This window comes from Idiotropiscis lumnitzeri, chromosome 10 (genome assembly GCF_059441095.1).
Source record: "Idiotropiscis lumnitzeri isolate Australia: NSW breed Sydney's pygmy pipehorse chromosome 10, RoL_Ilum_1.0, whole genome shotgun sequence".
NCBI classification, from domain to species: Eukaryota; Metazoa; Chordata; class Actinopteri; order Syngnathiformes; family Syngnathidae; genus Idiotropiscis; species Idiotropiscis lumnitzeri.
Window position 1 is genome coordinate 1,227,087 of NC_142400.1, and position 20,351 is coordinate 1,247,437.

At 46.5% G+C, this 20,351-nt stretch overlaps 2 protein-coding genes across 2 annotated transcripts; both read right to left on the bottom strand.

Annotated features, from left to right (window-relative positions):
• Nucleotides 1-2,016: 2,016 nt before the first annotated feature.
• otud7b (OTU deubiquitinase 7B) lies at nt 2,017-11,042 on the bottom strand. The gene is made up of 11 exons (XM_088306647.1): nt 10,871-11,042; nt 9,221-9,334; nt 8,779-9,009; nt 7,830-7,931; nt 7,294-7,421; nt 6,458-6,564; nt 6,257-6,384; nt 5,949-6,098; nt 5,555-5,669; nt 4,559-4,637; nt 2,017-4,233 (listed from the first exon to the last, which is right to left on the bottom strand). The coding sequence occupies exons 1-11, from the start codon at nt 11,040-11,042 to the stop codon at nt 2,929-2,931; spliced, it is 2,631 nt and encodes an 876-aa protein (XP_088162773.1). The 3' UTR covers nt 2,017-2,928.
• A 3,452-nt stretch (nt 11,043-14,494) lies between these two features.
• rbm8a (RNA binding motif protein 8A) lies at nt 14,495-16,571 on the bottom strand. Its single transcript, XM_088307747.1, has 6 exons — nt 16,415-16,571; nt 16,027-16,086; nt 15,871-15,948; nt 15,290-15,426; nt 14,860-14,996; nt 14,495-14,781 (listed from the first exon to the last, which is right to left on the bottom strand). The coding sequence occupies exons 1-6, from the start codon at nt 16,569-16,571 to the stop codon at nt 14,733-14,735; spliced, it is 618 nt and encodes a 205-aa protein (XP_088163873.1). The 3' UTR covers nt 14,495-14,732.
• Between the last annotated feature and the right edge of the window lie 3,780 nt (nt 16,572-20,351).

Consider the following 20,351-nt stretch of genomic DNA (forward strand, 5'->3'; position numbering starts at 1 on the left):
CATTTGGTTAAAGATGGGTCGCCGTTTCCATGCTTAGTCCCATGCGCTTTCTGTTGTAGAAAAATACAGTATAAACAATTGTCAGACGGTTTCTTTCCGTGGGGCGGTAAAAAAAAAAAAAAAGCAAAAACACCATTGCGAACAACAAAAGGCAAAAAAAATCCAAAAGGAGCCGTGCGGCTAGAAAGACAAACATTTCACTGGCTAACTCGTCTGCGACAAACATTTGGTACTTTTTACAAACGTACAAAAATAACTTTCCAAGCTCTTATTTACCTTTTGATTGAAATACAAAAACAAGTGCGTGTTTCATGACGTCACGCCCGCAGTCGTCGGGAACGGCGGCTCGTTCTTTGGAGGATTCACCCAAAAAAAATAAAAATAAAAACCAGGCCTCACTTTTGCCGTTAGTGATTGGTCGCATCAGCATTCAAATGCCACACTTGCAGATTTTTCTCTTTTTTTTTTTAGGGGGTGGGGGCTCTCCTCCCATTTTCCATGAAAAGCCTAAATTGAATGTTTGTCAGCATTTTTACATTTTTTTTTCTTATTCTGCGCGTCTTGCCAATAAGCATGCGTCCACTGTTTCGTCACTTTAAATACGTGGCGGGAAACAAAAAAAATGGCGCCCAACGCCGGCGTGGCAGTGAGCAACATGCTCACCTTTGAGCTTTTTGTGCTTTAAAAAACAAAACAAAAGCAAATAAAAACAAAACAGTAGTTGTCCACCTCTGATGGTACTAGTACGCTCTTTGTCTCCACTAGTAGGACAACCTTTGGCATACTAGTACCGTTTTTATTTCTCTCCATAAAACTCTTTAGAGAATTTATTTTTGATACATTTTAAGGTCCCACGTGAACTTGTACTCTTTGGCTTCACTATTACGACATTTTCGTGTACTACTGTCTGCAGCTGTGTCTTACTAGTGAAGTGTTTTTGCCTCCAACTAGAGGACATTTCTGCATACTAGTAGAAGGACGACGAGTGAGGCAAACTTAGCAATGGTGCTACTAGTAGAGACCAGGAGGCTACTAGTGCACGACTTACGAGTGCTACTGGTGCAGCACAGCGGATCATCCGGAGTGTTCAACTGCGTACTAGTAGTGGAAAAGAAGTTACTAGTAATACAGCTGTTGTACTAGTGTGCTGACTTGCGTTACTAGTGAGAGCAAAGAGCAGACTTGTACAAGGAGCTTCAGCTGGCGAGAACGCGGAAGAATGAAACGGAACGCTCAACACATGGAGCGGTAAACGCCAAGGTGGCAAAGTTCCGCTTGAGACGAGCACCGAAGCCTTGGGGAGGTCCCGACCAAAAGTGCTTGGGTTTGTGCAGAAAAACTTTGCGGATAAAGCGGGTGGGACAAAAAAAAAAGAAAAAAGTTTGTGGTCCTCGAGAGCCGAGACGCCGTCAGTGCTGTGATGTCAGAGGGAGCCTCGTTTCCGCCAAGCGGGACACTTCGCTTTCAAACTCATTTGGAGTTTTTGGTGTTATTTGTCGAAGTAGCTGAAAGGTAGAGACGGGCGCTGCTGTCTGATTGGCCGCTACAGACCCGCAAGCTTTCCTTGTTTCTTCACGACCACACATCGGCTTAGGAATTTAGCTCTGCCGGCAAATCGAGAGCAGCTTCTTCTTCACCACGACAGACCGATACAAAGTCCGCGTGACGGCAGACGCTGCACCCATCTCGTGAACAAGACCCAAAGATACTTGAACTCCGCCACTTGGGGGCGCAATTTCACTGGCACTTTGACCACTCCAGACAAAGTAAGAGCATCAAAACTTTGAGGACTCGAGAGCAAGAATTTGAGGACATGAGAGAGAGCAAAGGTCGAAGACTTTGACAACTTGAGACGAACGAATTTAGGTTTGGAAGCCAAGTCAAGAAGAAAACTTTGAAAATTTCGGTCTTTGTGGACTTGAGACGATGAATGTGAGACGGGCGGATTGCGGTTTTGGTCTTTCTCTGCCTCGATGATAAACCCTGAGTCCCCCCCCCCCCCCCCAAGTGCTCTGCAGGCCTTTTTCCAACCAGGACCCCCCTTGAGTACTCCAACCTTTGCAAAACCACACAAATCCAAGTGAACCCACAAGTACCAAAGTGGACCTCTTGGTGGAAACGGACACGGAAGACTGGACTTCACAGCGCGAACAACTGTGACTAAGAACTAAGTGAGCCGGTCAAATGGGACCCGGTACCAGGTCCGATCAGTGCAAAGCCGTTCTCATTATTTTTGTGTTCGGGTTCAACATCTTTTCCACGGTGCAGTTTTCCCTGCCGTACACAAGCAGTAGTGTAAAAATCGAACCCCTTGTCCAGAAAGCCGTTTGAGCACTCGAACCATATCGTCTTTTTGACTTCACCATATATGACACTTCGGTGCACTGACTGTGTTGTACCAGTCCACATTTTTCCACGAGCGCCTCTTTTCTTGCTTACTACTATGACCTTAAGATGGATAACGAAAAAAACGCTCAAACAGAATTCCATGAAGCCTTTACGCCAAAAGGTCCGCGTACGAGTACACACTCTGTCCTCACAAGTCAGACACTTCGATCCACGAAATGCTCAAACGGCTTGCTTATACCGTTTGCGGTGACACGGTCTCTTTAAGCACTCGCCCGTCCCGCGCTTATGACTGTGCAGGCGCCTGTCCTGTCATTTACATTCTCTCCACTAGGAGGTGACAGAGGCCAGGACTTGAAGTGGGATCAGGAGGACGAGCCTGCGGCAAACACATTTTCATACACAATTTGTCACCCATGCGCGCACACACTCGGACGCCGCAGCAAAAATGTAACACCAGTGCAGATTTCAAGGGATGGGGAACCCACCCGAGGGACCGCGTCTCTTCCCGAGCCAGGAAGCGCTCGCCGATTGTGCCCAAACTGAACCGAAGAAGGCCACTCTCGTCAGGGGCAATCCGGGTCAGAACCTCTGGATGGCGGGCTCAGAGTCCTTGTTATTGCGGTAGCAGGACGAGCAGTAATTGCCCGTCTCGGGGAGTCCGTAGTAGACGCAGTTGGGCGTCCGACAGAGGCCGGGTAGAGCGCCCACGCTGCCCAGAGAGTAGTGGCGCGATGGCGGAAGCGAACCGCCGGGATCCAGGAAGTTGTTGGACGGGCAGAACCCGTTATAGTCTGGCGGAATGAGCTCGGGCGGGTACGAGGGCGCCGCATCGTTATTATTCGAGTGGGAGCGAAGTGCGTTGGCGTTGCCGAGCGGCGTCGCGCAGCAGTGCCTCGGAAGGGTGATGTACGACGGGTACGACGGGTACGAGGCTGCCGGCGAGCCGCCGGCCAGCTGGCGCCGAGTATCCACGTAGTGCATGTGGAGGTTCGTGGCAGAGGGCGGCTGGTCCGCCAGCGAGGGGCGCGGGATGGGCATCGCGCCAGAGTACATGGACGGGCTGAGTAGGGACGTCTTGAGCGGGTTGAACGAGGGCGACGGGTTCTCAGTCAGCTCAACGGCCACCGGAGCGTTTTTAGGCGGCACCGCCACGTAGGCCACGCCCTTGCGCTCTGCCTCGCGCCGCTGCTCCTGCTCGGCCCGGGAGCGCTCCTCCACCTCGGTGAGGTAGCGTTGGATCCTCTGCTTCCGCAGCGGGTGCTGGTTGTCGGTGGTCAGCATGCCGGCGAACACGAACTTCCTCTCGCCGTGCATGGCCGCCTTTATGATGCCCAGGCTGACCTTGACGTCGGCGCCGTACTTGTAGGCCTCGCCCTCCGCGCCGCCGCTCGTGCCGTTGAGACGCTCGCTGCCCGACGAGGGCGAGCCCTTGCCGGAGTCTTCAGACACGCGGGGCGAAGAAGGAGCGCCGTCCTTGGCTTCCTTCTTTTTGAGCCCGCTCTCCTTCTTGCCGTGTCCGGCGCCGCCATTCTTGCCCGTCATGAGACCGCCCACGTTGCGCTTGAGCTTGCTGCCCAGCGTCTTGCCGAAGCTGCCCAGTTTGTTGGCCACCGACTCGGCCTTCTTCTTGTCCTTCTCCTTCTTGGCTTTGTCTTTTTGTCCGGCGGTGGGCGCGCCGCCGTTGGAGGAGGACGACGAGGCAGACGAGTTGTTCTTGGCCAAGGGTGCGGCGCCGTTCACCGCGGATCCCGCGAGGCCGACGTCTCCGTTGCCGTTGGAGCTGCCGCTGACCGACTCCTTGTCCGACTCACCGGAGTCTGGAGGCGTGCGGGCGTCGTCTCCGGCCGACGCCGTGGGCGATTCGGGCTGGGCCAGCGGCGCTTGCTGGAAGGAAACCAAATAAGAGTTAGGCCCCACCCTGACCAAGAACGAAAAAAAACCAGACACTCTTATGTGGTATTCGATTTTTTGTACAAGATCACAAGTGGTCGGAGGTGTGTTAAGAGTCGATAATTTGGTCCGAAATGACTCAGGCGTGACTTGTCCAAGATGATATTAAAAAAATCATTCGCCACTGCCTTGGTGGTCTGGTGTACCACATTTTGGATCTAAACAAATTCCAATTTGCGTACTTGGGTTGATTTTTTTTCCTCCAAGTATCTCAGAGCAGAATGTGTAAGTTGTGTGAGCATCCGGCATCCGTCCTCACCTCGCAGGGCAGCGGCAGCCAGTTGACGGTCATGTAGCTGTGAAGCATCTGGAGCTTCGCTTCCAACGACAAAGTCACACTAAGAAGAGGATGAGGTGGCGTTATATTCGATGGAACGGGGCGTCAAGCCTTTTGCTTGGATCAATAAAAAGTGAAAGTAAATGCTGTCAAAATTGAAAAAAAAAAATAGGTGATGTAAGACAAAAAAATACAAAATTCAAGGCCTAACCTAAAATGTGTGCCCAAAACTCATTTCTGAATTCATGTGAAGACGTGCTTTGCCACCGTCTTCTTTCAACTCGAACAAGAAATGAACCAAACCAAAAGAAAAAAACAAGCGTGGTCTCGGGCACAGGAAGATCAAGTGTGAGGTTATTTCAGAGTTTCTCCGCTCCATTCATAGAAACGATTTAAGAGTTAATCTGGTGAGCAAGTGTCGCTAATCTGGACCTAAATCGGGACACATGACGTCGCTACACACTTAAAGCGCGGCTCGGGAGCTTCCAGTTTAGCTTTTCAAGAAAAATTTGAAGAATTAAGTCGGAAAAAATGTCATATTCGGCATTACACACAAAAAAAAGGAAGGAAGGGGGATAAAGTTGTTTGAAAAAAAAAAAAAAATCAAAAATTTCATAAACTAAGAAATCATAACGTGAGTGGATTAAAGTCACACTTGTCAAAAACATGAAGAGATTAAAAATAATTTGTAAAATTAGAGGAATAAAATTCCACTTTGATTGAAAAGGACAGTGTGAGTTGAAAAAAAAAAAAAAACTAAAATAAAAATCTAGGTACGTACTCCACTGATTTTTGGTGTAAATTGGAAAAATATACTGCAAGCAAACATGGCTCACATGAGGTTTAGCCGGTGGAGCTTTTGGCGATAAAAACAAAGGAGGGCTCATTTGCTTGGGATAATAATGAGAAGAAGAAAAATAATAAATAAATAAATAAAAATAATAATAATGAGACTGCGAATGGGAATCAAGGCAGCACCTGCCAAGCTTCTTGTTGTTGGTGTCGTCTTTGCCCCACTCCCAATCTTGTCCCGGATCCACGGCAAAGTGAAGAGGAAGCATTTTGTGCTCCGAATCCGTGAGCGGGATCACCACTGAAACGCAACAAAACACACCCATGACGACCAACTAAGTGTGTACAATTACTTTCGGAATTGGGTGCAATATTTTTTCCTTGACTTTTTACTGCCATTTGAACTTCCCGCTCCCCAGCCACGTCTTCCAAATCTTCCGGACATATTTGCAAACAGATGTGTGTACGTTCCTTTGTCAAAATAATTTGCTGACTTTTTTATTTGTATTTTTTTTTGCAACCTGTGCAGGTCTTGACGTGTCATCAGTAGTAAAGCGCCCGGCGCGTAAAAGAGAATCACCTTGCTCGGCCGAGCCGTCCTTCTGCTCCATGGGCACCAGCGCCGAAAAGTGAGCCTGGTCGTAGGCCAGCACCAGCGGAGAGCGGTGGCACATGGTGGACGCCACCTCCAAAGGCAGGAAGATGCCACCGAACGGGATGGGGGCAAACGCTGCGGTGGGACAAACAAGCACTTGGATAAATAGGCTCCAGATAGCTTTTGAATTCATTGGCAGATCGCAGAATTTTTTTTTTCCTCTGCCAAATATAATTGGCATCTATCTCAGCAGGAAAAAACATATCGGCCAAAATGCCACCAAATCTTCCCACCTTCTCCTCCAGAGTCCCTCAGCATGGTGTCGGCCACCACCACGATGGGTCGCTTGAGGACGTGGGCCAGGACGAACACGTGGAACTCCTCCAGGCTCTCGTACACGGGCTCGTCTGAGGACTCCCCCCTGTAGGGGGCGACGGCGAGCGGGCGTGAGTGCCGGCGGGCCGCAAAGGCCACGGACGGGCGTCGGCGCTCACCTGCTGTTGACGTGGTTGCTGTAGTTGACCCGGGGCTCGCTGGAAGCCAGTTTCAGCAGCTCGTTCCACTCCTTTTGCCACTCCTCCTCGCTGTACACCAGGCCCGACTGCAAAGGACACGCGCGCGTTAACCGCATCATTTGCGGAGCTCCCCGTATTGCCGGCCACTTTAGTGCATTTCGTCCCGATTCTTCAAGTGTCACAAAATATCGGCTAGCCCAGGATTCTCACAACCCACGGCCGGAGAGCCGCTCGTTTCATCTTTCCGCCGTAGCCCTCGGTGCGACCGACACGAGGAAAAAAAAAAAATTGGGGCAGCCATTTTTTGAAAAGAAAAAAAAAAATAATCAGACAGAAAATGCGATCGGACTTTTTGGTCAAGCCACTCCACTGACTTGAGTTGCATGTTAGCAGGGCCACGGCAACAAAACAGAAAGTCAAACAAGCGTGAGTCGGCGGCTTGTCAAAATAAAGACCTGCTCAACCTGCAGCGCAAACTTTTGATCACTTTTGTGGTGGCGAGCGTGATGAGGCTCTTCGAAATGCAAATGAGACAACGTGTTCAAAGTCAATATTCGCTCGCTGCGACGAAAGCGTGCAAAAACACATGCAGAAAACTGATGGAAAAATTTTTTTTTTTTTTTACAAGAAAAGTTGTTACACAAGAACAATAAAGTTGTAAAAGTCCTTCCATTCGGGAACGACATTTTGCTACAAAATTTGATTTATATGCCGATTTGCCGGACAATTTAGACGTTACTTTTTAAGGAAAAAAGTCATCATTTGGGGATAAGTTGTAATGTTACTGGATCTGTGTTGTGGACGGACGGACGGACCTCTTTATTCTGCTGGGTCAGCTGCCACCTCCAGCGGCGCTTGAGGGCCTCCTGCTCGTCGCCGTGATCCATCTGCTCGTGCAGCGCCTTGCGTAGCGACAGGTCGCGGTCGTGACAGCCCCACATGCCTGAGCACAATCCCACGAGAAGAGCGCTCCATCACACATGCGGCTCGAGTCCAGGAGTAGGACAAACGGAACCGTGTCAAGTGAGATAACAGTTGAATGGAGGCTGGCGCGCGACTCAAACGCTGTCATTCGCCATCAAAATGAATGAAAAGGGAGCCATTAGTCCGTTTTAAAGCCTCCACCTCATTTTGAAATCACTGGAACTCCTTTTGGCGTTTACAAATTGGCCACAAGGGGCAGTATAATACAGTCATGCAGACAAACAAAGAGGAGTTTCACAACTACTAAACTGCAATAAAGTTAGTCGTCTTTTGGAGAGGATAAAGAATATATTCCCGTGCGTATATTTCTATGATCTGTCTGGCGTATGTTAAAAGCACGTCTACAAATGCCGACTGAAAGGCTGACCGAGCGAGGCGGCGTGCAGCAGGCAGTTTCCGTCTCCGGTGGTCGTCAGAGGAAGCAAACTCTGACAGTTGGGAACCACTTTGGTCCACCAGTTCAGGCGCCCTGCAGACAAACACCACAAATGAATATTTGGCGACAAGGAATAACGGCACAATCAAGTTTTCAAGCTCATCGCATTATTTTTCACGTTACTAAGTTGGAATGTCGGGGAAGCGAGCCGGATCTCGACCAGAAGGAGTCGTCGCACGTGTGACAGCACGACAATGACCGAAAAGATAATCTCAATTATTTTTGATCAATATTCTAATCACGATTCAGCAATTTTCAGCACAAATATAAATGTTACTTTAAACTAAGCGTTTCTTGTATCCAAACATTCATTGAGCAAGCGCACATTTCAGCAGAGCGCCACTGCCAACTACTGGACTGGATGTGCAATTACACTTTATTGGAGTACGGCGGAAAAAAACATGTTCCCCAGGGTCGCACGCATTGCACCGCGACCCCTCGGGGCGGGGGGGGGGGGGGGCCGGCCCACTATTTGAGAAGCCCTTCGTGAGGGGAACAGAGTCGCAAAAGTTAGTGTCAGCAAATTTTCTTGTATTTTCATTAGAAAATTACATTACGTCACGAGATGAAATTAATGCTCATAAATTTGTACGTTTTTTCAACATTTGCAACAGTACAACGCTGAATATATGTATGAAATAAAGAATTGCATTTATTTGTTTTTTTTTACAAAAATCTAAGTTTGTAAATTCTGGTTGATTTTAATTATTTTATTTTATTTTTTTAAACAGAAATATTTCTGATATTAGGTCACTCTCTCTTTAAAGTCCGAAGGTTATGGGAATAAAGTCAAATCTGTTCAAACTCATTTTCTGGTGTTTATTTTGTCCAAAAGCTGTGGTGGTTGTTGACCACGAAGCCTTTGCGTGGTCTGTCTTACCGGCGTGCTCGAGGGCCACCATCATGGACTTCTCAATCAGGTCCCGCTCGCTGACCTGGAAGTCGTCCTGGTACATGCTGAGGTCAGGCAGCTGGAAGGTGAACTCGGGCGTGTTCAGCAGTTGCTCGTCGCTGCCCCCCGCAGGGCTGGAGGCGTTTGTGCGCGTCAGGGAGGCAGCCACGGGCGAGGCGTCGCGGGCCGGGACGCCCCTCGTCTGATGCCCTTCAGCAGCTGAGGAAAAATAAAAATAAATACTGAAGGAAGGTCCGTTAAGTCGCCTATTTTGCTGACGAATGATGAGAAACTTTTAAGAACTGACGGACTAAGCAGTGACCGAAGTGGGTTTTTGCTTCACGAACCGGGCCTGTACCGACGAAACTTCTCAGTCCTTCCAGGCACCGACGGACACCATTTTTATTTTTGAAAACAGCAATGGCCTCACCTTGGCTCACGTCGTCTTGTCTCTGCAGTACGGGTCGTCCGAGCCGGGCCATCTCTTTTTCCGGGGGCAGGTACGTTCTCTCCTGGGGGAAGGAGGACAACAAGTTCAAGCGGAGTAAGTCAGCAAGTCAAAGAAGCCGCAGCGTGCGCTTGTGTTGCGCCCCCTAGGATGGAATTCTGCATTACAACAGCCGGGACGTCCAGCCCTGATGAGCATTGTTTTCCAAAGTAAACGATGCTAACGTCCGATTTTGAAAGAACACAAAAATAATCAGCAAGCTTTCACGGCCGACTGCAGAAATCGAAATCGAAATCAAAAACTGATCGTTGAGAGGCTGCGCTTGCAAGGAGTTGGGCAATCGAATTATGTCTTAGTTAAACAAGGTCTTGAAACAATTAATCGAATAAATGTTGCAATTGTTGATTATTTGTATGTGCACCTTCGCAACAATTAATCCAATAAAAACCGTGGCGGCTTTTTGGTGGCCTTGATTAAGAGCATTTCAATGGGGGGGAAAAAATGTCACCTAATTTGAGTTCTGAGCTTGGTGACGGAAGCAATTCCACTCGATAATCAAGTTGCTATGACAGAGGAACAGGAAAAAGGTGGGGGGAAAAAAATCAAAAAGCAAAGCGAGTGGGTTGTGTCAACGCATTCACGTGGGGCGACTTTGAGCCCATGTTGTTCCTCCCCGCCTATCGCGATGAATACGATTTTCTGTCTGCGGCCGTGTGACCGATGTAGCGCGTCACATTCCTGCTCTGGCAAATACATGCGTGCATGGGCGCACACACAACCAGGCTGATGTCAGATATTCCGCACACACCCATCGTCGGGCCGCCGCATGCCAGCGAGGCTTCGGTTGGGCCACAATTTGCCAAGAGGCACTTCCTGCAAACTTTCAGGGTAGAGATTTTGCACCAGGGTTTGTTTACTGCAATTCACATTGTCAACTCGTAGCAAAACAAAGCAACACTGTCGGGTTAATACTCGCGGCACACAATAGGCAACGAGAGCGGCACTGCCAACTGCTGGAGTGGAAGTGCAATTACACTTTTTTTCTCTCTCTGCTCCGCTCGTTCACTGACAACTTCTACACGATTGTCCGTACTGTTTTGGATTCGACCGCTGAGTTCCAAGACATTCCGAATGGAAAAAGTTGCCGCTGGAGGACAAATTGTGCAGGTGAACACCTAATTGCTGCTTGTGCTCATATCAACAATTCCATCGTTGCATCTCCTCCAACCTGCTGCGCAACTTGCCGGCTAATTAAACGCAAAGGCTATTTTAGGGAGCAAAACAAGACGAAGTGAGAGCGAGCGAGCGAGCGAGCAAGACTTTCCTTTCCAATTGGTCTTTGACGACAAAAGGGTGAGAAAGCCCGATAACGAATGAACAGCAATGAAACGATGTCTTGCGTTCTTCTTGAAAGACTTTTGTTGACAATTTAATTGTGGGTTGAACATTCTTCGACTTTCACTTTTGCATCGTCTGAACGAAACCTTTCACAAGGTCGCACGACTAAAACTAACTTTCAGGGTAGAGATTTTGCGTCAGACTTTTTTTTTTTTTTTTTTTTAAATGATTCAAAAGTGTTATTGGAATGGAGTCGAAGCATCCGGCTAACGGCTTTTGTCTTCCACTTCTAACCGAGAGAACCGAACAAGCAAGCCGGTGGTGGCGTCTCGTCTTTGGCGGGGGACACGTTAGGGCAAGCCATGTTAAATTTGTCTCCGTGGACGGACAGCCGCAAGCAGCCGCTCGCTAAGCCAGCGAGCGTGCGGCCGACGACTCCAGTGTCACTTGCAGCGTCGGGGCCCATTTCGCCGCATTCCCACGAGAGTGCTCAAATGCGGTCACATTAATAAGTAAGTGGCCCCGTCGCTCGGGTTAGTAGGACACGTCCGCGCAGCGCCAGTGTGTGTGTGTGTGTGTGTGCGCAGCAAATACAAGACTGGCGAGTCGCAAGGCAATAAAGCAACAGCAAGCCCAGAGGCCAAAGTCGCAGGAAAGTTGCACCTGGATTGGTTGCCAACCAATCACCGGGCAAATATGGGAAAGTTAGAAAGTACAAAGTGGCGCTTGGTCACAGTTCAGCGTTCACAGCTACCGGCGACCCGTTATGGAAAGAACGCCTCACTTATTTGCATTTTTGGGACCCAATATGAACTTAAGGCCCCAAAAAAGGGGGGCGCTGGGGGCGTTATGGGGGTGTCCATTTTTCCGCCTTTCCCTTTGACAGCAACGTAGATGGTGCCGCCCAAAAGCTTGCACACCAGCTTCATTAAACCAGCGGCCCAGTGCACTTTGAAGCGGGCCGTCTTGGGCTGCACAGTTGAAAAAAAAACAAAAAAACTTTCAGTTGACAAATGTCAAGATGCAAATTGTCTACGTTGCAAAAGGCTAATATTGATAAACACACAAGTGAGCAAAAATGAGGAACAATAAACGTACCAAGACCGCTCGTCACATAGAGCAACCACCGCGTCCCCCCCCCACACCCGTCCGCCGCCAACTGGTCTGAAAAAGTTCAAATTGAACCGCGGCAGAAAAAAAGTCGCAACTAACGCTTTACTGGTTTGATTCGTACGGTGGTGGTGGAAAATCAATAAAAATGGTGATCAGTGGGTGACGTTAGCAGTGCGACGCCATGTTGGCGACGCCAGCCCAAGTTCAGCGACGCTGACCCAAGCTACAAAGGCGCAAAAATGTCAAAGGTTAGTTACATTTGACACTGCAAAAAAAAAGCTTACTACAAAAAAAAGTTACATTTTTATTGAAGGGTAAAATAATCTCGTATAAACTAATGACGTTAAATATGAAATAAGCAATCTCTGCCGCACACTTGAATGCGGAATCGACAACTTTTCGGCGGGGCCCGGCCCGGCCCGTCTTCCGGCATCCTTGTGGCACGGCACTGGCAGGCGAGGCCGGCCGCATATTTCTGAGCTCGCGCCAAACACCCAGCAATGAAGCTATGCGGCCACGCTTGGGTGTGGCCTCGTCACCGGCGTGGTGGCTCAGCCAACCAGTCTGACATGCGCTCATTACGTGACACGCATTGGAAAGTACACGTGATGAGCGACGGAAGGTCCCCATCAGTCAATGAGTTCAAACGTGATTGAGAAAAAAAAAGCGTGGCCATTGTGTCAAATTGGATGTGAAATTCCCATCAGCGAGAATTTCACTTCGTTCAACTGTTTTGGGCGCTTGCCTCGATGGGCTGCGGGCGTCAAAGGCAAAAAAAAAAGGCTCTGTTGCGGTTCCATTCCTCCAACAGGAAGTCGTTTGACATTTTGTTTGGTAAATAAAAGGCCAGGTTTTGGGATCCTTAAAATCTCTTTACAAGGCGTAAGAATCTCAACTACAAACGGCTGTTGCTCTCTTGTTGCCGTTGGCTACGGCCCACAGTAGCCGAAAGTACTGCTGGTTTCGGGTTGTTGTTTTGTTTTTATTTGTTTTTCCATCGGTGCAACCTGCTGCGGGCCGGTGTCGGTGGTTGGGGACCACTGCAATAAGAAATATTGTTGGGAAATACTCTATCTGAATTTGCACATTGGCATTTTAGGTTTTTGTCGAGTTGATTCTTACGTTCTGAATTCAATAAATAAGAATTTACCAACGAGTTATTCAGTACTTGAATATTTTTTTACTTACTCAAGTAACTACTTTTTTTAATTGAGTGCTATTTTTGTAAAGTAATCTGTTAGTGCTCTTGAGTACAATTTGTGGCTTCTCTGCCAACCTCTGCTCTGCTCACAACTTCAAGAATTCTTTGTTATTGTTGTTTTGTGTGTGCAGGTGTGTCCTGGCCTAAAAAGAGCCCTTGATGGCAACTTGTCAATAATTGAGGAGTGTAACACGGCCTTGATAAGCGAGGAAGGCTGCACTTGTTTTATTGCCTGGAGCCGCAAAACAAACAGGCAAGAAGTGAAGAGGACAAGTGAGCTCACCGCTCGCCTTGCCTCCTTAAGTCTGGATTACATCACCGGCAGACGTGTGTGCGTCGATCCACACATGGTGACAAGTCCCACTTTTAAAAGCGAGAGGAATGAATTGCAGTGCAAACACAAGTGGTTATCAAATATCGAGTGATATTTGTTTGTATTGTGTCTTTGCGGCTGTTTTCGGCGAGGGGGGGGTAGTTCGAAGAAGGTACAACGTTGCTTACATAAAAAAAGAGGCGTTGGAGCGCATGGACTGCATGCGGCTTTCCCAGACGAGTCTTCCAACTACGCCGACGCGCGCTTAACACCACTCAGCACGTCCAAGAAGATGTTGTTTATTCAAATTATTCTTTTCTTTTAATGTGTCGCGAACGTGGTCATTTTTGGTGGCTCTTTGAGTCTGAGGCTATTCGGCAGCTAGCTTGTAGCATTTAGCTCAAGGAGAGCTTCCACTCCCCCCTCCGCCAAATTGCTTCTTACCTTATTCAGCCCCGCGGATGTTTTCATCCTTCCCGTCCTCCTACTTTCGCCCACTCGGTGAAAATGGACAGTGGTTAACTTTGGCGCATCTTCTCGTGTCGCAACCGAGCGTCAAATCCCCAAGCCGGACCATCAGCCACAAAGTAATTTCCACTCCACTTACAACAACAACGTACACCGAGTCTAAAAGCCCGCCCACACCGCGAGACGACCAATCAGAGACGACAACGCTTTCCGGTGACACCGATGCTAGCCAGTGGCCGCGTGACTAGCATTTTGATGGACGTTGTGGTTGACAAATGGGGGCGGGAGGGAGCCGACCAAGTGGATGTTGATTGGCACGCGGCTAAAAAGGGGCCAAGGGGGTGTTTCTCCGGGACCAGCCTATGAGCGCGTTCCTGGGGGGAGAGTGACAGGTGCTTCGCAGCATCATCAGGCAACCAGTTGATGAGGTCATGCGGGATGATGTAATTTTGACGTCACAGGTAGCAAATAAACTTGGAAACTTACTTAAATAATAAAAGAAAACGTGGTTTTAGCCAAAAGAAAAGTTTGTAAAAATAATCCAATAAAAAGTACTCTAAAAAAAAAATGTCTGAATAAAATTGTATAAAATGACAAAAAAAACTAGTAAAACCAAAACATATTCAATAAAATTCATTAGCAAAATAAATTCTTTAAAATAAAAAACAACAGAAATCTATAAAAAATTATACTTATGGCGTCTACAAATAAAATTCTATTCAAAATGAATCTTTGCCAAAATAAATTTCTTTAACTTTTTCATCCTGTTGTGATGCCATGCTTGAGCTAATCATATTTGTTTAAAAAATAAAAATAAGACGAGTTTTTGTTCTTTTTAAAACTTTAATGTTGAAAGTCATACAAAACAAAATCACTTTGCCACAATAAAATGCAAACAAAAAAAACGAATTAAGATTTTCTAGGAAATAGTGACATTAACTGAGCAAGTTACAAAAATTTTTTGAGATTTCTACGCATAATATTGGAACCACAAACCGTGTACAAAGCGGAAAGAAAAAGAAGCGAAATTGGCGCAGAAAGTATGGCGTCAATTCCCCTGTTTAACGCCGCCGCCTGTCAGGGCTCCTGCTGCGTCGTCGTCCGCCGGTCCTAAAAAGCACACACGTGGATTAGCAAACTGGCCTGGCGTCTTCACGCAAGCGCCAGCCGGCCACAGCCCCGACTCACCTGCGTCTGTTCTTGGGAGGTCCGCGGACAAAGCCCCAGTCCACGCTGATGGGCTGGCCCATCATGTCTTGCCCGTTGAGGCCCTCCATGGCGGCCTGCGCCTCTTTGTAGGTTTCGTACTCCACCAGAGCGTAACCCTGGCAGTGGTAAATGCCAGTTAAGTTCAAAAGAATAAAACGTCTACTCCTTTTCACCATGACGTCACATGTACTCGATGGCACCACTCGTAAAGCAAATCTTTGCGCACACACCTATCTTGAGCTATCAAAAATAATTACCCATTGCTTTTATACTGAATTCATTTTTCTCTCCATAGATTGTTGAAAACATATTTAGTTCAAGTCCAGGTTTGTCTACCCCAAATAACCCGATGTAGACAGTAGGCCAGGCAGTGAGGACAGAAATAAACGGCTGGTATGGATGGTCTCACCTTGAGGTATCCCGTCCTGCGATCCAGGTTGAGGTGCAAGTTCTTGATCTCACCGAACTCTGAGAACTTGTCATGAATGTCCTCCTCCGTGGCCTCCTCGTGCACGCCCGTCACAAACAGGATCCAACCCTCCACGGCTAGTGCACAAAACAAGTGATGTGTGCGGGGTAAGGTACATAATAATTTCACAACTTAACACACAATACAAATCGCCGTTAACAGAATAACGAAATGACAACCTTTTAAGTAATGGACATGAACAGTGCTGCAACACATGCAGACTGGCAATAGTTGCTGGCATATGTTTTTTATCCATATTATTTGGTGCTGTGTATTTAATATTGAAAATGTCAAATCTTTAACCATCTTAACTGTCATACAGTTCAAGTGAGGTTGCGATGACATAATAAGTTCTCTCCTTTAGTTTGATATTTTTGCAAATGGCCTGCTGTCAAAAATATTTGTAGTTGCTTGACTTTGCACAAAATGGGTGCGCAGACACTACAGACCAACTACATGTCATCTGAAAGCATTTTTTAAAATCAAATCGCGTTTTTGTTGTTGAAACCAGCAACACTCACATCTCTGAGGGCCAGGCTCATCCCCATCCTGCTCCACCGTGTCATAATCTTCTTTCATGCGGGACCTGGCACCTTCATCTACCAACACAAGCACATGGGAAACATGAGCACGAGCACACATTTCAGCAGGACTATCAACTCGCGGTGCTTCCTCACCAGAGCCAAAACCTCGTCCTTTCCTCTTCTTGGCTTTCTCTTTCAGCTTGTGGATGCTTTCTGAGGGTGAAAAAGTAACATACGTGGTCATTCAATCAGGTTTTCACTTTAATTCCTGCGGTGGCTCTGAACGTGTATGACATGAAACGGCATTCTCTTTTTGTCGATCCAATCACATAAAACGTGCAGCAGGGCTAAAGCGGTTTGAATGACTAGCGGGCGGCGCGTTGTTAGCATGTTAGCTCGGGCCCATTAGCACGCATTCGACGCGTCCCTCTTTCGTTCTCTCGCTTTTTTTCACGACCTAAACCCGCCCTATTTGGGTGCCGTTCGTTAACTAAACGACTCTCCGCTCGGCACTGAGCGCAATTACGAAGGCTGTAGTCACCATCCTCATCCATAGGAAAGTCCTCGCCGCCCGCTTCGTGAAGTTCGAGGACGTCCGCCATGTTGACTGCAAGTGGAGGAGGGAAGGAGAACAGACAATGAGCATGCGCGTTGAGGGCAGTGGCAGCGTGGACCGGAAGTATATATGAATAAGTCATATACGCGTTCTCGAGTGGCGGTGAAAATGTGACGCATAAAAAACTATCAGTGTTTGGATAAACTACAAACTTTTTTTGCGTACGTGATTTATGTATATAACACCTGACATTTATGTTCAAAGTTATGTTTTTTTTGTACACTTGAGTAATACATCTATCTAAATATATTATGGTTAACCTCGATTCGCGTAGTTTTATTCATTTATATAGCAGGTTTTGTTTTGGTTTTAAAATAATTTCCCCAAGTGCGTGGTTGTAATATGGAATCATTCCAGCAGGGGGCAGTGTTGCATCATCATTTGCGCCTCCCCCTGACGGCTGTCTGGTGCAACTGACAGATTCGAAGTTTTTTTTTTTTTAATTCTGTAGCTTTCAGTCACATGATATTCATATTCATTGATATTCATATTGACAGCAACAGTAACTACAGCTACCTAACTACCTCGGCCTCGTTTTTTATTAACCGAGTGCACTTTTGTATTTTAATGTTGGTAATTACGGCGGTAACTGTATAATTGTAGAGCTGAGTATTTTTCAAGGTTGTACGTAAGTTTTAGAACCACTGAACTTGATGACAAAAGCACACAAACTGAAATTATTGTTTTGACTTCAGCGGTTATTTGGACTCTGTTTATTATTGGCTATTCTCGTCTACTTTAAATGGAGCAGCTTCACATACAAACGGTAAACAACAACCGTGACAAGGTGGAGCTTCACTGTATCCAATTTTCTAGTGATGAATTAATAATACGCAGGAATGAGGTCCCAACAGACTCATCTGGCTTTTCCACCATACACACACGCACCCACAGTAGTGGACTTTGTGTGCGTGCCGAGTCAACGACTCCGCATCAAGCTTGAGCCAACAAGATGATTGCATTGCACTGAGAGGTGATGCGGTCACAGCTGTAGTGCTGACGCCTTGCTGATTAGCCGTGATTCACTCTTCCTCGGGGGGCTATAAAAGGCCTCGGACCGTCGACACTGGGCACCGTTATGTCCAGGAAGAACCCCCACTCCCTTTAGGTTGCTCTCCCACCTCCACAACCACCATCTTGAGTGTAGTACCACATTGTGCCACAACATGCAGGGCAGCAGTGAGCTCTGACGGAAAAGATGCCGCGTAATTAACAACAAAAAGAAGCAGAGAAGTTCCCTAATTAAACTCCAGTAGGGATGTAATTGACGATTATTTTTCATTGATTAATCAGAACAATATCTTCGATCGATCAATCAATAATTTGGATAACAAAAGACATTTTCTCTTTCTTTAAAGATGAGTCTTTATTTCAAAGATGTCCTTTATTAGTCCCACAATGGGGAAATTTGAGAAGAGACAATTAACAAAATTGTATATCGTCTTAAAACATGACATACAATGACTTTCTATTGACCGGAGATTATAAATCGCAGTTTTTTATGCGTACAGGAGTGGAGTCTTTTGGGGCTTTTCACACCTTTTTTTGTGGAAAACTCATTAAATGTTTATCTGGGTTTTTTGGAGGGATAATTTTTGGGTTACAAAAAAATGAAATAAAGAAAGAGCAATAATGCATTTACAATAGAAATAATTTCTCCGCAGATTTTTGATATTCGCGGGCCAGCCTGGTCCCAATTCCCACACCAGTAGCGGGGTCCACTCTGAGGGGGATTTCTCTCCTTTGACTTCAACTTGCAAAAGTGTAGCCAGAAAAGTTCCCTTAAGCCGCGAGGATCATTGGCGAACAAAAACGCCTCCACCACCATGGGCGGGTTCATTCAAGTACAGCTTTTTTATTCTACATTAAGTGCAGTGTTAATGTCAAAACTGCTTCAGTTTCTTTTGATCATTTTTGGATGACCGCTTAGGCCTACTACGCTGTTTCAAAATGAGGCGCCATATGAAGGCTTTTCTTTGGCAACCCTGGACTGCAATAAAAACAAAAAGAACGACATTTGAGAAGAAGAATAAAAAAATGATAAAAAATAAAAATAAATAAAAGTATCGAATCATTTTAGTCGACTTGAGTGATTCTTTTTTTTGGTGGAAAGGCATTTTGGGAGTATCACCCCACTTATTATTATGAAAAAAAAATCCTGGAAAAATGTTCAATGTAATTATAATGGCCGTCAATCATTTGTACATTTTCGCTAACCTTTCCCTGGTTGTATGAAGGCTCCACTGTATAAAATCTTAAAAAAAAAAACACACAAACTGTTCTTAATTTCAGGCATTTTTCACAAATCTTCTCACTTTATACTGACAGGACTGAAACAATAAAAAGTAGAATGAAATTAAATTCAGGGTTTCTTCATGTTTTTTTTCCACAATGGAGTCACTTTTTCTGCGCAGTAAGTCATTTAAGGAAAAAAGAAAATGACTTCAAAGCAGCAGAACGTCTGCACGGATATCAACAACCAAACAAACGCAACAAAGAAAAATGGCAATTAGCAGAAACAAGTGCGGCTGTTGGATCAATAGACAAGCGGGCTCCACTTTGTATTGATCTGAGAGGAAAAAGTGCAGCAAAAAAAATAAAATAAACTGATGCTGATGATTTGACGACAAAGCGAGCGTGTGTTGTCTCCACGACAGCGGTGCGGGAGACAATGATTTGCTGTCCTTTCCGACACAAAACAACAAAATCACTAGTCTTCCACGCCGCCGCTGGACGCACGCACAGTTTTCCTCGTCGTCATTGTCGTGCGTTATCACGCCAGGCCTCCGCTCAACACCCCCCCCGCCCCCCTCACGATGGCAGCGGCCTCCCCAAGGACGAAGCGTACGTCGACGATTACACGAGCGAGGCCGGCCTTCTCCTTGGGCCGATGACGAAGAAGACGCCTTTTGTTTGCTTCACAATGACTCAAGCGCATCAATGCACAGCGAACCGCCTATACGTATATATCGGGGAAAGGACAAAAAAAACAAAATCACAAAAATGAAACCTGTTTGGAAGTTCGAGTGGCACCTTGAAATGGTTTCCATGACCACGCCTGCATCTCAAAGCACTCGTTTCTGAAATCATCAGATGCGTTTTATGTGCTCCAGCACCTTCAAAAACAACAACAATTTTTTTTTGTACTCACCAATGTTGTCGTGTGTAAACCAAAAAACTGTCAAAATATTTGCTGTCCTCAAAACCTGCAAAGATAGAAAATAGCAGCACCAAACACCATTTTGGTGTACGTCATTTTTGGTCGCTCGACGGTGCATTAGCGCCACCAACTGTTGAGATCAAGTGATGGCGGCCGGATGTTGTGGCGTGCACTGCAAGTTAGAGTCAGGACTTTTCAAGTCCACAAGAAAGCAAATTGACGTCGCTGGAGTCCATAGATGACGTGCATCTGCTCAGCTTCATTTTTTTCACCTTGCCATCCGCCGGGCAACACATTTCAACTCATTTTTCAATTTTCAGCAACACACACATACATTTTGGATCAGATGGTTTTGACGCACTGATTACAAATTTGTAGTGATGGCTAAATGAAGCTTCAAATGTGCTTCATGAACCAGTTGTAGTATTTTTGGACTCCTGTAGATGGCACTCTCTGTTCAACATTGGGCTGAGAGCACACCGACTTGGCCATTTTTTCAAACCCTTTATTTAAACCAACAGTGCCAAGGTCATTTAAAATAAGTATTGCGCGTGCTTTGATTGCATAAAAACAAAAGAAAATCTCCAAAAAGCAACGTGCTCGGAAAAAAATAGACATTTTCAAAGCATCAATAATACATTTAGGAACACATAAAGTTATCTCAGATTCAAATGACGCAAAATCTATCCGACACAGGAAGGT